The sequence below is a fragment of the Puma concolor genome, chromosome D1, assembly GCF_028749965.1.
Source record: "Puma concolor isolate L17-30 chromosome D1, mPumCon1.1.hap2, whole genome shotgun sequence".
NCBI classification, from domain to species: Eukaryota; Metazoa; Chordata; class Mammalia; order Carnivora; family Felidae; genus Puma; species Puma concolor.
This window is the reverse complement of record NC_141676.1, coordinates 18,743,802-18,759,248: the sequence shown is the minus strand read 5'-3', so window position 1 is coordinate 18,759,248 and position 15,447 is coordinate 18,743,802. Positions and strand designations below refer to the sequence as shown.

General features: G+C 56.6%; 1 protein-coding gene across 5 annotated transcripts in view; it reads left to right on the top strand.

The window, feature by feature from the left end:
- The window catches only part of CD82 (CD82 molecule), a 48,566-nt gene that overhangs the window by 16,644 nt on the left and 16,475 nt on the right, over nt 1-15,447 (top strand). For 2 of the 5 annotated variants that reach the window (XM_086677624.1, XM_086677628.1), the window contains 3 exons: nt 4,315-4,387; nt 9,420-9,502; nt 14,760-14,832. In XM_086677624.1, the coding sequence (XP_086533750.1) occupies nt 9,440-9,502; nt 14,760-14,832 (136 nt within the window). In that variant the 5' untranslated portion in view covers nt 4,315-4,387; nt 9,420-9,439. Of the gene's footprint in view, nt 1-1,615; nt 1,641-4,198; nt 4,388-9,419; nt 9,503-14,759; nt 14,833-15,447 lie in introns of those variants that run through there. The other 3 variants (XM_086677626.1, XM_086677627.1, XM_086677629.1) reach the window with 3 other exon arrangements.

The following is a 15,447-nucleotide window of genomic DNA, read 5'->3' as shown; positions in this document are numbered from 1 at the left end:
CTATGTGTATCGTTATGTGAAACAGGTTGGGAAGGAGATGGCTCTAACCAATCCCCTCCCTTCCCCCACCATACATACTGAGCACACACATTCCCCAGAAGGGTGGGGATTCATAGTCCTCTCTGGGCCTCTGTCTCTTCATCTGAGAAATGGGGACAAAGTAGGTGATGTCAAAGGCATCCTTCTGGCACTGCGAGTCAAAATATATAAGCCCTAGGACCAGCATTGGGAGGGGGCAGGGTCTGCATGGGGCCCAAGTAGCCTGCTAAGAAGGCCAAAAACAGTCCAGAAAGGGAGCCATGGAGAGGGAGAGGTCAGAGGCTATGGTTCAGCCTCAGTTTGAGCCTTTGGCTGCACGGTGCCAGGTGGGGAGGCTGGAAGACTCAAGGTGTCTGCGCTTCGCTTCTTGGTGTCGTACCGTCTGTAAAGTGGCCTCGTCCTCCTCATGCTAATGGCCTGCCGGTCTCATTGCTTGGGTTTCAGAGCAGAGCCTCGTAGGAAGGGCCACATCTGTCAGCCTCATCAGCCACGCTGAAAGAACGCTCTGGCCAGGATTGGTGGGGCTGATCTTTTCCTTCCTGACAGGAAGCCAAGAAGCAGCCTTGGAGCCGTGGCGGGATGAGGGGCAGGCAGGCAGGGGTGCAGAAGGGTGGGCTGAGCTGGCTCCACCATCTACTTCATTCACTTCAGCAGCAGGTGAGGAGGAGGGAGCTTAGCCACTTACTTGTGTGGCCTTGGGCGGGTCACTGAACGCCTGAGACTCAGTTTCCTTATCTATTAAATGGGTATGACAGTATCTCTGTGGGGTTCGTTACAGAGATTAAATAAGAGACAGTGGGAATGGTATGATACAAACTATAAGGTGCTGTTACTCCTGTGCCACAGTCCGGCCAGGCGTGGTGGCTGCCTGTGTTCCTGGGGTGCCCCTGGCCTTCTTCCCCCAAATGCCAGGAGTCAGTCCCAGCTCCAGGCGTTAAGGTCCTTAGGAGAGGACCCGTCACCTGGGCTCATGGGATGGTGCAGCAGAAGCGGGTTCCGTATCTGTAAGACAAACAGGAGGGCCTGGGGCTCTAAGATCCTGTGATTCCTGGGAGGGTCTGATCTGAGTGTCTTCTGACCCGGGATGGCGGAGGTGGTGGCATTCGTACCCCCGTGTTAGAGATGAGATGGGAAGGCTCGGAGAGGTTCTGCAATCCCCTTGCTCAAGGTCACACAGCTAGTTGGAAGCAGAGCTGGGATTCAGACTCAGGTCTTAAAGGAAACATGAGCCTAATCACGTTCTATGGCCTTGTGATTTTCCTGTTGCCCAGAGAAACGGCCTATTATACTTTTTCTTTTCTCTTTTAACAACAACAACAACAAAAGGGAAGATTGGGGAATGAAAAATAAGATCGTGCAGAGGTCAAAAAGCCAGCCCCCGGAGCCAGCCGAGGTTTCAGGAAACACATCACCTGCCCCGCATGAAAACAAACACAGCCACCTGTGACCAGCCTCTTTTCGTGGATGACCAGGACAAAGTCCAGAGAACTGGGGAGCTGAGTGGCTGAGGACTAGCTTGCAGGTGGAGAGCCCGCAGGCTAGGCCGGTTTCCAGAAACGAACAGCCAGGCCAGGCTTTCTCTGAGTTCCTGGTGAGATCAGGTGAGATCAGTTGTCAACTCACCAAACTGGCTGGGCCTCCAGGCCTCAGGCCTCTGAGACACTGCCGGAGGCTCAGAGACAGAGGCACCGCCCGTGCTCAGGTCGGAGGCCCTGTTCCTTGGCCGGCCCAGCCCTGCCCTGCCCTGTTTAACCCCTACCCTCTTGCCAGGAGCAGCAGCGGTCATCCTCTGGCACGGAGGCCCCCAGGCCAGGCATACATTTGGAGGCTGGATCCAGCCCCCTCGCGCCCCCCCCCCCCCACCCCCGGCGAGAGCGCTTTGGACTGTTGGTCAGGAAATCAACGACTCTGGGTAGTAATCATCATTGTTGTAATTTGATAGCATTTATTTGACACTTCCTGGGGGCCAGGCACTTTACAGATATTAGCTCCTGGAAGCCTTGCCATAATCCATTAGTCAGTCCATTTTACAAGTGGGAAAGCTGAGGCACCGTGGTGAAGTGATTGCTCAAGGGCACATAGCTGGCTGCGATGCGCAGATTTGGCATCTTCAGGCAGGGAGGGCGGGAGGGATGGCCAGGGTGCCCAGCACAGACTGAGCCCTACTATGCATGAACCTGACTGTGGTTCGTCTTCATACCTGTGTGGGGCGGGTACGTTTACTATGCCCATCTGCTGACAGAGGCAGCTCTGTAGTGTTTCCCAAGGCGATGTGGCTGAGCTGAGGCATATGAGGCCGCTCGGGGGTGGGAACGAAGGGCTGCCGTGCGACTGTCCTATACCTGTCTATGCAGAAGGCCCGGGGAGCCAGGACAGGCAGCGGGTGGCCTGGGGATGTCCAAGTCCTCCCTGTGCGTCAGCCCTGATCTTGCTGTGTGACTTGTGAGCTCTTGCTGTCTCCATCCCCTCTGGGAAATGCGGGGATCTGGAAGATCTCCTGCAGAACAGATATTCCTCCTGGGATAAGTCACCCCGGTGTCGTGTGGGGGAGGGGTGGCGTGAGCCTCTAGCAAGAGGAGCAGAGGTACAGGGAGCTGCGTGTGAGATTCTCCCCAGCCAGGCCCTGCTGCCCCAGGGCCCGCAGGCCTGCCTGCGTCGCACTGGGAGCAGAGGGACCAGGCCACGCTGGGGACCAGGCCGATGGAAGTGGGTCTCCACACATTAACATCCCCTGGAAACTTAAAAGACCTTGTAGTCTGGACTGTAACCCAGACCAATTTAATCAGGATACAGCTTGCAGGCACGAGCAAGCTGTACAGCGTCCAGGGTGATTCTACACACAGCCGAGATTGGGGACCACTGCCCTAAGCCAGTTGGGAGATGGGCGAAGTACGAACCTCTTGGCTTTCCAGGGTGAGTGACCCAGGGAAAGCACGCGCCTGCCCATCTGCATCTAGGGATAGGGCTCCCAGCTTTTCTGACCTAGAGGAGATTAAAATCCATTCTTGGGAGTAAACAGCCTCCCCTTCCCATGAACCAACAACGTCATTCTTAAGGACCAGAAACCTCCAGGTGCAGGATCAAAGTTGGTTTGTCTCATCTCCTCTGAGAAATCTTTCCTGAGCTCCCCAGACACCCCCTTCCCCTTCCTTCTTCCTGCAAATACATACCGAGCGCTTAGCACGTACTAGGCCCTGCTCCAGGCTCTGGGATCCGGGGTGAGCGAGACAGACACAGCCCTCCCCTGAAGGAGCCGTGTTCTAATGGGGGCTCTAGACGCACTAAGTGAACCAATAAGCTAACTGCGGTGAGCAGGCCATGTGATAGACCCCAGTGTCCAGGGTGCTGTTCCTTACAGTCAGCAGGCGAGACCCCCTCACCCCAACCTGAGATTTGGGCAACTTGGTTGGGGCAGGGACGGGGGCTGGATGTTGGCATGTTTGGATTCTGCTGTGCAGATGAGGTGTTCAGGGAAGGCCTCAGGGAGGAGGGAACTTGACCTATAGGAAGTGGAGGAACCAGCCGGGAGCTTTGGGGGAACCACCAGGACAAAGGCTCTGAAGCAGGCAAGGACCTAGTGTACCAAGTCACAGAAAAGAGTGGCCTTAGGAATGAGCGCGTGTATGGGGAGGGCCAAGGCGTGCGGTGCTGAGGACAGGGGAGGGGCAGGGCAAACCAGACGGGGCCCCGCCTGCTGCCTAAGAGGCTGGATTTTATAGGGGACATGTTGGCTACGTCAAGGTTACAGGGCTGCAGGCAGGGGAGTGACAAGGTCTGGTTTACAGTTTTCAAACCCCTTCCTGCAGCGTGGATGAGGGATGGGGGAGGACAGGAGTGGAGCCTGTGACCAGCAGACAGCTGCACTGGTCCAAGCAGGAGGTGAGATTTGGGCTGGGTGAGGTGTGGGACTAGAGGAGACACCTTCAGGCTGCGGGATGAGGGGGAGGAGGGAGAGGGAGTGTGGGTGGGTGTGGCTTTTAGGTGTTTGGCCTGGGACAGCTGTTGGGTGGAAAGGCCATCCCCACCCCATCCCTGGCCCCCGAACCCTGCAGCACTTAGAATCCTTAGCGCCGGCCCCTGAGCAGGCGCCTCTGGTCTGGCATTTCCTAAGACGTGCTCCGTGTGGCCTTGAGGGCTATTAAGTGAAAAATGGTTTCAGTTCAGCAGTGTTTGCCGCGGCGATCTTGAGGATGTTAACAGCCTAATGTGTGGTGGCTCTCAGGGAGAAGTGGCACTTTACAGACTCGGTGACAGCAAACCTTCTGTTCTTAACAGCGCGTCTTCCAGGACTCATTGTGAGGCGCCACTCCAGGAAACGCTGATCTGGTTCCAGCCCGGCATCGCACAGGTGAGGAGGCGGGCCCAGGGAGGGCGGTCACCGTGCTGGGTCCGGTACCCCGTGTCCCACCAGAGTGGGCACCGAACCCGCACCTCCCCACTCTGGGCCTGCAGGTGCCGCTCCGTCACGTAACTGTTTTCCACGAGGCCGTTTGGGGACATGCGTGTTCCAGGGTCAGGCTGGAGGGCCCCTGCCCCCCCCGTCCTCAGGTGGGGAACAGACCGAGCCTCCTACCCTACGAGAGCAAATTCTCAGGTGCCCCACACGGACAGTGGTGCTCACGAAGACACCAGCTCTTTCCCAGTCCTGCTTCCTGTACCCAGGGGGCTTCGGGGAAAGTGAAGGAGCCTTGGCGGTGGGTCCTGGCACCCAGAGCTGGCTCAGGGAGCTCGCCCCACAAAACCCCCACCCCACCCCTTGGATGAGGACAGAGGAGGTCTAACGACAGTCCCCGCTGACTCAGGGGCCGTGGGTATCAGACCCCTTTCAGGTGGCTGAGCGCTTGGAAGTCCAGGTGTTTTATGGGGAAGTCCCTCCTCACTTCACCATCCCTCCATTCTCCCCTCCACCCATCCCTCCATCCATCTGTCCATCATCCTTCCATCCATCCAGCCCCCGAGTTATCCCTGCATCCTCCCACCGCCAACCCCCATCCGTGGCTCTGTCCAGCCACCCATTCCATCTTTGATTCTGCAACATTTGCTGGGAGCCTACTTTGTTCTCATAAGTAATACATAGTCTTTCCCCTCAAAGTATCACGGTTCACAGGGGAGATGGACAATGAAGTAGACAATTACCATACAGCATCATGAATTCTCGTGGTAACCTCCATTTATTGAAAGCCTACCATATGCCAGGCATTTTATCCACATTATCTAATTTAATCTCCGGACAAAGCTTCCAAATGGGTTTCATTTTCCTCCTTTCAAAAATGAGTAAGGTGACGCTCAGAGAGGTTAAGTCAGCTGTTCAAGATCACACAGCTGGGAGATGAGAGAATTACATTCAAACCCAGGCAGGCCCTCTAACGCCGGAACCTGTTCTTGGAACAACGAATCCAGTATCCGAAGCTATTGGAAGGAAGCGGAGAGGGGGCGTGGCTAACCAGCAATCTGTGTTGACAGGGACTAGGTGACTACGGTGGTAGAGACAAGGCAGGCTGGGGTAGAGGCGTCTTCCTGGAGGTGATTTCTGAAGTCAGTCTGGAAGGATGAGTAGGCGTTGGTAAAATATCAGCCCAGTAATCTCACAGTACAAATTGGTTTGGCGTAAAATGGTGTATTTGGTCAATTTAAATTGTGGTTGTGTAGAAATGGTCAATTTACCTGCTATAAAGTATAACATAAAACAGTCCCTCCTACCTACTGCCCAGACAGCTGTCGGAGACTGCTCTGGAATTTTCCAATAAAACGCGCATTCGTGTCATTCCCTTGTGTCGCCGGCCGTCCGTACACGCTTGCCGGGAGGCGTGGGCAGACCCTCCAGTGTTTACAGAAAGTATACACCAGGAAGCATAACATTCTCTTCAACTTCATCTGCAAATGAAACCCTCACCTCTTCCACAAGTACCGATTGACACAGGCCCAGGGAGCCCTGGCCCTACGAGGTACTGACCTATCCGTTTACAGCAGTGGGTTCAGTCAGGCCCCTCACTCTGTAGGTGAGGAGAACGAGGACCTAGAAGTCCCTTCCCTGTGGCCACGTGTTGGCAGAGGCAGTATCTGAGCAACTCTGGGAGCTCCCTGATGTTGCTGCCACACCCCGTCGCAGAGCCACCTGGGCATGTTCTCAGGCTGGACTGTGACCCCCAGATCTTCTTGGGGCTACCCGTCTTCTCCGTGTCGCTTTGAGGGGGAAATGTCTGTACCTTACAGGGAAGAGAGACTTTGCACCCTTGGATGTCGGCCAGTGTGCCACTGGTTCTGGGCACCTTCTCCCTCAGGAGATCCCCGGGGAGCCTCTGGGGCTTCCCGGATTGGCCAAACTGCCTGCCAGTCATGGGGCTGCTGGCTCCTGTTCTAACATCTGAGCCCCACCCCCCGCCCCAGCTGCCTCCCGGAGAAGATGGGGTGGCCTAAGGGGTTAGGTGGCCTGAATTCTGCCCTTGCTGGTCAACATACCAGTGACTGGGGACAAGCTCCTTCACCCTTCTGTGCCTTTCTTTGCTTATAGGACACAGAAGGGCTTTGCCCAATGTCTAGTACAATTCATGTGAGTGCCCGAGACCAGCGAGGTTGCTCAGAGTCTGGAGCATCCGTGAATACCAGTTTAGCAGGTTCTGTCTCCTTCTTGCCCGCTTGGGAATCCCAGCCGTCCCCAGAGATCCCTTTATATAGTCGAGGACACTCAGACAGGACGCACTTCACAGGGGAAGGGTCTTGGGCTCTGGAGCCCACCCCTGCTTGGGTGCTGTGCGGCTTGGATGAGTTACTTCACCTCTCTGAGCCACGGCCTCCGGGGATAGGAACACCTCCCTCGCTTTCTGGGCGTGTGAGACGCAGGTGGCCTCCTAGAGTCGGTGCCACTCACTGGCGGCCACTCTTTCTCACTCAGCGGGCCCAGAATTTACTCTTGTCCGCCAACTGCCCTTTCTTTCCTGAGCACCCACAACCCTGTGAGGCTGCCCTGGCGCCCCAGCCTGAGCAGAGGATGTGGAAGTGGAATGTGTAGAAACTCCCTTCCCGTACTGCCCAGAAACAGACAGACATCGGTTGCCAAAGACCGTTTGCGTGTTTCTCCAATTGCACAAGATCCCAGCGCGCGCTGCTCGGGCCCTTGGCCGCTGCCAGCGCTCCGCGAGGCTCTTCCAGTGAATCGTGACCTGTCTGTAGACTGCTTGGGGCTCAGCCTGGGTCAGCCCCTCGGGGTGTCCCGCGTCACTTACAGGGAGGAGACCTAGCCAGGCAAGCATGAGAAACATGCCCCTTTCCCCTCCATGAGAGACTCTTTCCTCTGCTGTTTCTTGTTCCACGCAAGTTCATGAAGAACCTGTGGTCTTCTGTGCTGGAGGGGGGAGAAGAGAACAGTCACGCTCCTTCATGGGGACCGTCCCCTGCAGGTCTCCCTCAGGCCAGGCCTCGGTTCAAGATCTCAGATCTCTAGACCTCCTGACACAGGGAGCCCCTGTTCTCCCCGCTCCGGACCTGGGATAGGCCCCGGGTGGAGTTGCTATGGCCGGGGTTTCCCTGGCTCCTAACTCCCTGTTGTTGTCCCTGCGTTTCTCAGACCCCAGCCTTGGACCCTGGTAGACTGGAAGAGCCCTTCAGGCCCCTCTCCTCACGTTGCACTTGAATCCCCGCAAGCCTTTGTTCAGGCTTTGCTTCCATGCCACTTGTAACAGGGTGCTCATTACCACTCAGATAGCCTTTTCCTTCTTTGGACGGCTTTGCTTCATGGTGTGCCCAAATGCGACGCGCAGAAAGGCAGCTAAAGAAAATGTTCTCTAATTGAGACGTGAGAAAACTGAACTGGGTCCCTTGGGAGGTGGTGGGTCCTCCCCCTTAAGCCCTCTCCCCCATTACCGGAGGTGCAGAAAGTCAAAGCGGACCTCCCACTGGCAAGGATAGAAGATCATTACATGCAGAAAAGGCAGAGGGGACCTCCATAGGGACAGGATGTATTCACAAGGCTTAGGGCTGCCTTTTACCCTTGCAAGAGGAGGAAGGGGTAAAGCCCACCCCTTGGCCCTCCTCCCTTCTGCTCTGTGGCCTGCCCCTCCACCTCCCATCCGCAGGGCAGTGGGAACAGCACTGGGCCCAGTGCCTGCTTCCCCACCCCCAGGCCCAGCTCTGCCCATGCAGCTGCCCCATGCAGCTGTCCCGGCCCCAGCTGCCCAGCCCTGGCTCCTTTCGCCCCACGGAGCCCAAGAGCTGGGCTGTTGTCATTCCTGGATTGTATGGCTTCAGGGAGGGGGCGAGGGCAGCCAGCTTCCAGCTTCCCTCTTCCGGCCTGAGGTCCATCAGTGTGGGGAGATACAGCCAGTGTGCTCAAGCATGGTTTGTGTTTCAGAAGCACGAGTGTATTGCCCAGGAAAACAGTGAGAAATTGGGAACAACCATGGGTCTAATCATAGAGTATTGATTACATGCTTTGTGATATATCTGTATCCGGGACTTTAACCCTAGGATCCTTGGGGGTTCCTGAGCGAGCTTTGTGGGGCCTATAAACCTCCGGAAATTATTTGCAAAATGCTGCCTATACATGAATTTTCTGGAGGAATCTCGCCCTGCAAAGTGTCAAATGATCAGCAGTATGGAATCCTACACAACATGTAAAGTTGTGTCATAGAACATTTTATCAGCATGCAGAGATAGTATATTGTAGAATGAAAAAGGCGGGTTACAAACCACTCTGTACAGTATGAGCCCGGTTTTGTTTAAAACCTTCTGTTAAACACACATGCTGGAAGTGTAGCTCCTAAAATGATGACAGTTTTTATCTCTGGGGTAAGATAAAAGTTTTTGTTCCCTTTGTGTTATTCTGTATTCGTTGGATATTCTACCATGCATATTTGTTCTCTCTTTGAGGAAAAGGTGGAGGGCGCACTCGGTCCATTTTCTAAGAAGCCAGAACTCTCCTTCTCTCCCAGCAGCCCCCTGGCCCCAGACTGGGCTGCAGATCTGTGCCATAAGCTACGGTCTCACCTCTGAGTCTCCAGCAACCACCTGCCAACTTCCTTGCCTCCTCCCTTTGACCAGCATCCATCTGGGCATTTCCAAAGCCCAAGAGGGTCCTACGTGACTTCCCTCCAGGCCCTGCCCAGTTGAGTGGCCAACCCAGACTAACTGTCAAACATCAAGCAACCGAGATGGCCTGTAGGCCCGCACTTCCTGGCTGTGTGGCTTTGGGCCAGTCATCGAACCTCTCTGGGCCTCCGGGTACCATAAGACAAGACCTCGTGTTAGTTCCTCCCTCTGGGATTGCCGTGAGGATGAGCTGGGATGATTTGGGGGCCGCTGGGTCACTGATAGCGGTCAGCATTGTTCCCTTTCCGCCTGGCCCAGCCTGGCCCTGACCTACCTGCCTTCTCTCTCCTCCCCAGGGAGCTCCAGGACCAGCAGGATGGGGTCAGCCTGTATCAAAGTCACCAAATACTTTCTCTTCCTCTTCAACTTGCTCTTCTTTGTAAGTACGACCAGCACCAGCCGATTGCCTCCAACAGAGACTCTCCTCCTGGGGGCAGCCCAGCCTGAGGACCCTCCAGACGCTCCAGGCCAGCGATGGCAGTGGGACACGGTCAGCGAGGGTCGAGGACAGACCACTGCAAACGGGACTGGGTGGGGCAGCCGGGAGATTGCCTACGCTCCAGCTGGTTCTGTGGTGCCTCTCCCAGCTGTCCTCTCTCGTGTCCCCAGCACCGAGGTCCTGGGCAGTCAGGGTTGGAAGTAGGCACGGGTGTGGAAGAGCCCCCTGGGTGTCCCCTAACTCATCAGCAGGGAGTTCTCTGAAATCTTTCTCGTCCTGTCCTGGCCCTCCCCCTACCTGTGTCCCCTCTGAAGAACTCCTGTTACGGTTCGAGATTTCAGCTGCCCCCCTCCTCCCTCACGCCCGTTGTGGGGGGCACACCCAAGCTCCCAGAGGGTGTGCGGGAGAGACCAGGCTTGGGGCCAGAGTGGGGACCCAGTGCCCCTTCACCAGACCTACCCTGGCAGGCCTCACCAGGTCCCCAAGCCATGGGGCCGCCCAGATGTAAGCCCAGTGCACATCTGGAGCTGGTTTTCCTGGGGCCTCAATTTTCCTCTCTGGCCTGGCACTGACTGATTCTTCCTGCTTGGAGTTGCAAGGATGATGTTGGGGTGTGCGTGTGTGTGTGTGTGTGTGTGTGTGTCTGTGTGTCTGTGTGATGGGGTGGGGGAGTGGCCTGAGAGGCCCTCCCGGGCCCAGGGTGGTGCTAGGGGCTATGTCTCCTCTGTTGCTGGTTTACCCTATACTGTTAAAAATCAGGCTGAAAAAGAAGATGTTTATCATGATCCAACTTAATTTTTAAAAATTACGCACACACACGAAGATTTCTGAGAGGGGAAGAAAATGCCTCTCCGTGTTAGTGTTGGGATTCCTGAGGACTTGGATTTTATTCTGGGTGCTTCTCTGCGTTTTCCAAATCTTCCTACAATAGACACGAATGACTTGTGGGGAAAAGACGTTTTATGTCAAGTTACACAGGATCGTAGACAGTTTGGAAAGTGAAGAGTCATTCTAAATCCCCCCTCATAACCATAACCCAACAGATACTTACGAGTGTGTTGGCACACGCAAACACACACACACGCACCCTTGTGTGCATGCACGCGCACGCACAGCTGTGGTGCTGCCTGTTGGGCCGTTTGTCCACCCAGCCCCCTCCTCTGAGAACTTGCTGTGGTTCTTGTCCTCCCCGGATGGCAGCCGGTTCTAGAAGCTACCGCAGCCAGGGCCTGGGCACCTGGGCTTCCCCAGCTTGGCGGTCGGGTCCCTCCTGGCTGGGCCGGGCCTCTGGGAAACAGTTGCCGATGCAGCCGGAGCCAAGCCTTCCCTGGCAGGTGCTTGGTTCCTGGGCCTCCGCCTGGCTTCAAGTCCGGCTAGGACTGGGGGACAGGGGGGCGGGAGTGCTGTGGTTCTACCCTTGGGGACTCTAGGGACTGAAGAGAGGGGTCTGGGCTACAGCCTGGGGAGCGCCAGGGTTTGGAGTCCAGGGACACAGACAGCCCGTCTCACCCCGTGCAGTGGGAGGGAGGGGGTAGAGACTGGAGAAAGGAAGCAGGCTTGGTGGTTTTGGCCGAGGGGTCCCTCCCCATCCTGCTCCTAGCCTGCCCCGTGGAGCCAGAGGCTGGAAAAGCTTGTCTCCGGCCAGAGTTTTGGGGGCTGGCAGGAGTCAGGTGTTAACCCCCTGCGTGCTGGGGTCCAGGATGGCCGATCAGGATGAGAGGGGGTGGGCAGGGAGAAGGGGAGCTTTCATCAGAGGAGGGGGAGGGGAAAGGAGAGACTTAGAGGGACAGTGCACGTTTGTTCGCTCACTCACTCCTCCCTCGTTCGCCACGTGTGTCCTAGACACCTGTGCATATTCAGACCCTGTCATGGGTCCCGGGTAGTCACTCACCAACAGAAGGGCCATGGTTTCTGTCCTACGTTCCTGGTGGAGCTGGGGGGGCTCCAGTCAAGTATTTATTCAAATGGATGATAAGACGGCATTTGTCCCGTGTGCTGGGCATGAAGGATACGGCCCGCAGGAGAGGTGGTAATAGGGCACTTGACCTTGTCAGGATGGCCAGCTACAGCTCCCTGGAGTTATGTGGGGGGGGGGGGGGGGGGGGGAGAGAGGAGTCCGGGCTTCTGCATGAGTCCCGTATGGGGGCGGGGGGCAGAGTGGGGCTTTCCGGGGTGCGGGCCTTGCAAGCCTTCCAGGAAGGATTCTGGTTTTATTTGGTGCATGGTGGGAAGCAGTTACGTGATCAGACTTGTGGTTTGGAAGAGTCGCTCTGGCTGCTGTGTGTGTTCGCATATGCATACGTGTACACGTGTTCATCCTTGCCTACGCTCCCTGCTGACCCCGGGCTTCCCAGAAAATTGCCCAGTCAGCTTTTCTTAGGTTCACAGAAACCCGGAAGCCGCTTGCTGATGCCGTACTCTTCTGGGGGAAGCCGTTGCTGTAAGGGTCCTGGCTCCCGGCTGAGCCCTGAGGGGAGATCCTGGTGGACCTGGGGGGCTGGGCGTTGTCGGTTAAGGTGGGGGTGCCCCATGGTCTCAGCCTTGGTTCACAGAGAAAGAGAGTGCCAGGGTGCCTCCCCCATTCTGGTTGGCTGCCTGGCTGGGGCTGTTCCTGGCTGACTCACAGCCTGGCGGCTGGTCCGGCCACACAGATGTCAGTCTTTGCACATCAGACCCACATGGGGCTGAAGGATGAGTGCCGGGGACTTCCTTTTTGGGTGTCTTGAGGCGAGCCGAGGAAGTTAGCTGGGAAGTCCTGGATTTTGACCTACTTGGGATTATGTTTGCCCACAGGGAGTTTTCTGCCCTGCCCCGTGAGTGTAGGGAGTGAGCAAGTCACAGGAGCAGACTGTGGGCCTGACGCCTGGCCATCGGCCAGCTGTGCTGTGAGGGGCAGAGTTGGGGTGGGCAGGGCCTCAGGAGTCTTTGGGAATCGAACTCCCAAGTTCTGTAAAGTCCTGCTTCCTCCCAGCAGGCTATATAGTCCGAGGCACCCCCACCTGACTCGAACCCTCCGGCTCAGCAGGGTCCCAGTAGCCTCACTGTCCCCAGAGGCTGGCTTTCCAGGTGAAGACCCAGGACAGACCCCGGGTATCCCTGCTGAGGCCACCATCTGACCTAGAGTAATAGACCTGGCTTTCAGCCCCTGATGGGAGGAATGGGCGACCTCTGGCAAATCGGGGCATCAGTTTCCCCATCTGCAAAATGACAGTAACAGGGCCCATCTGGCAAGGAGGGAGGAGGGGACCCATGACCTGCTGGGAGACAGTGGGGGACAAATGTAGGGTTGCCATCAGCTGCTACTGTCTCTAAGGGGGTCAAGACTAGGGCAAGGTGCGTGAGGCACTCACTTGGGGACGAGAAATAGCCCCACGCTGTGCCCTCTCAGGGCTCCACTCTTTTCAGAAGGAAAAACATCACTGGTACCGATCCTGCCTTTATTTAAAAGTTTGATATTTTGTTCATCATAGATTTTTATTTTTTTTTAATTTTTTTTTTAACGTTTATTTATTTTTGAGACAGAGACAGAGCATGAACGGGGGGAGGGTCAGAGAGAGAGGGAGACAGAATCTGAAACAGGCTCCAGGCTCCGAGCTGTCAGCACAGAGCCCGTTGCGGGGCTCAAACTCACGGAGCACGAGATCATGACCTGAGCTGAAGTCAGACGCTCAACCGACTGAGCCACCCAGGCGCCCCATTCATTCATCATAGATTTTTAAAATGAATTTTGGTTTTTAAAAGTAATTGCTGCAAATTCTTATCTTGGGCTGTGTGTGTGTGTGTGTGTGTGTGTGTGTGTGTGTGTGTGTGTGTCCTCTTAATTTTTATGCCCAAGGCAAGCACCCCGTTTTCCTTACTGTGGTCCTGGCTCCTGCTTTAATGACAGCACAGCAAGGCTGTTCAAGCCCCGTGGGCTGGAGTGCTCACCCCACGCTGAGGCTCAATCAGCAGCTGCTGGCCTCGCAGCTTAGGACCTGATGGCTGAGCGGGGAGCCCAGGGCCTGTGATGGAGGCGGGAGGTGGCATGCTAGGACCCTCAGGTGGGCTCAGGCCAGACCCCAGGTGAAGGCCAGTATTGTGGGGTGATGCAGGGTCCTCTGCTCCCAAAGGGAACCTGTGCTCTTGCCCTGGCTACAGGCACTTCCCCAGCCTTTGCTGGCTTGGGGGGATATGAGCCTCCTCTGGGGTCCCACCTGGGGAGTAGGCTCAGGTTGGGGGCCACCCTGGTGTGAGGCAAGGAATCCCTGGGCCTATGCCACCCATTCACCCCAGGTTTACCTTTCTATTCCTGCCTTTACAGTGGGTTCCGGATCTCGTTCATTTCCTGAGCACTCAGCACCTGGTGAGATAGGCACCCTGGGGATACAGAGCTGCACACAGCCCGGCCCTGCCCTCGGGGAGCTCACCATGTAGCCTGAGAAGGACACACAGCTGGTTAAAGCCAGTAGGAGGGGCGCCTGGGTGGCTCAGTCCGCTGGTTTGAACTTCCATCTAGAGATTTCCGCTCAGGTCATGATCTCACGGGTTTGTGGGGTTCAGCTGGGAGTCTGCTGACAGTGTGGAGCCTGTCTGAGATTCTCTCTCTCCCTCTCTCTTTGCCCTTCCCCCACTCTCGTGTGTAGGCACACTTTCTGTCTCTCAAAATAAGTAAGTTAACGTTGAAAAAATAAAAGAAAATAAAGCCAGCGGGAATGGCTGTTGAGAGGGGTGCAGGAGTGGTTGCCACAGAGTAGGGGCCCCTTGGCCGGCCTGGGGGAGTCAGGAGGGCTCCTGTGGAAGCCGAGCTCTGAGGGGCAAGTGGCAAGTGGGCCTTGATGTTCAAGTCCGTGCAGGGTTTTCCCCAGAGGTGGTTCGGGATGTTTGTGGCCCCTGAGATAGGCTGGGGGAGGGAGGGGGATGGCCTTGGGGAAGAGCCAGGAGGTAAAGCAGGAGGGCATCCCTGGGGGGAGGCTGATTGACTTGGTTTAACCACCCATGGGCCTGCGGTGGGGGAGACTGGAGGCAGGCCCTGCTGTCTGGATGGCTGGGGTGCACCGGGACTTGGGGTACAGGGCCTGAGGCCACCCGGAAATCCCTGGGCTGGGCTGGGGATGGAGGTGGTGCCCCCCCTTCCCCCCGCCGTGTCCTCCTGGCCTGGCTGCAGGGGCAGCCCGCGGGGCCCTCAGAGGCCCCCATTGACCGCACCCTCTCTTTCCAGATCCTGGGCGCGGTGATCCTGGGTTTCGGGGTGTGGATCCTGGCCGACAGGAGCAGTTTCATCTCTGTGCTGCGTAAGGACCCCTCTGATCCCCCTGCCCAGCTGGTTCTGGAGTGGCCGTCCGGGGCAGCAGGCAGGGCCACCGCACCGCACCGCACCGCACGAGGACTTGAGCCTCAAAGCTGGTCCCTCTTCCAGCTGCCCTCAGGGCCTGGCCCAAGTCCTGTGCTGAGCACTCTGCCCTGGGCCCCCTCTGCAGGGGTTTTCAGAAGGAATTTTCTCTCCCTCCCTAAACAAAGCTGCTGTTGTCTGGAAAACAGTGGGGGGTTGAGGGAGGCTTGCTCTCCCATTCCCGGCCCTTCCCTCAGCCCTGACCTTGAGAAAGCCTCTTATATTCTCCTTCCCTCCATTTGCCGGCTCAGCAAAATGTGGGCAACAGTCCCTCCCCAGTCAGTTTAGGTAGATGGAGGAAAGGCCGGGAAAGACGGATTGTCAGGAGTTGGTGACGTGCCTACTATGTACCTGGTGCCAGTCAGACTCATGGGGCCTGTGGGCTGAGGAGGAAACCACCGGGCACAGCAACCACTGTTTGTGTTCCTTATGCGCCAGGCATGGGGCCAAACGTTTTACACATGACAATTGCCTTAGTCCCTCAAGAGCCCCGTGAGGTAGGGACTCTTCTGTTCCT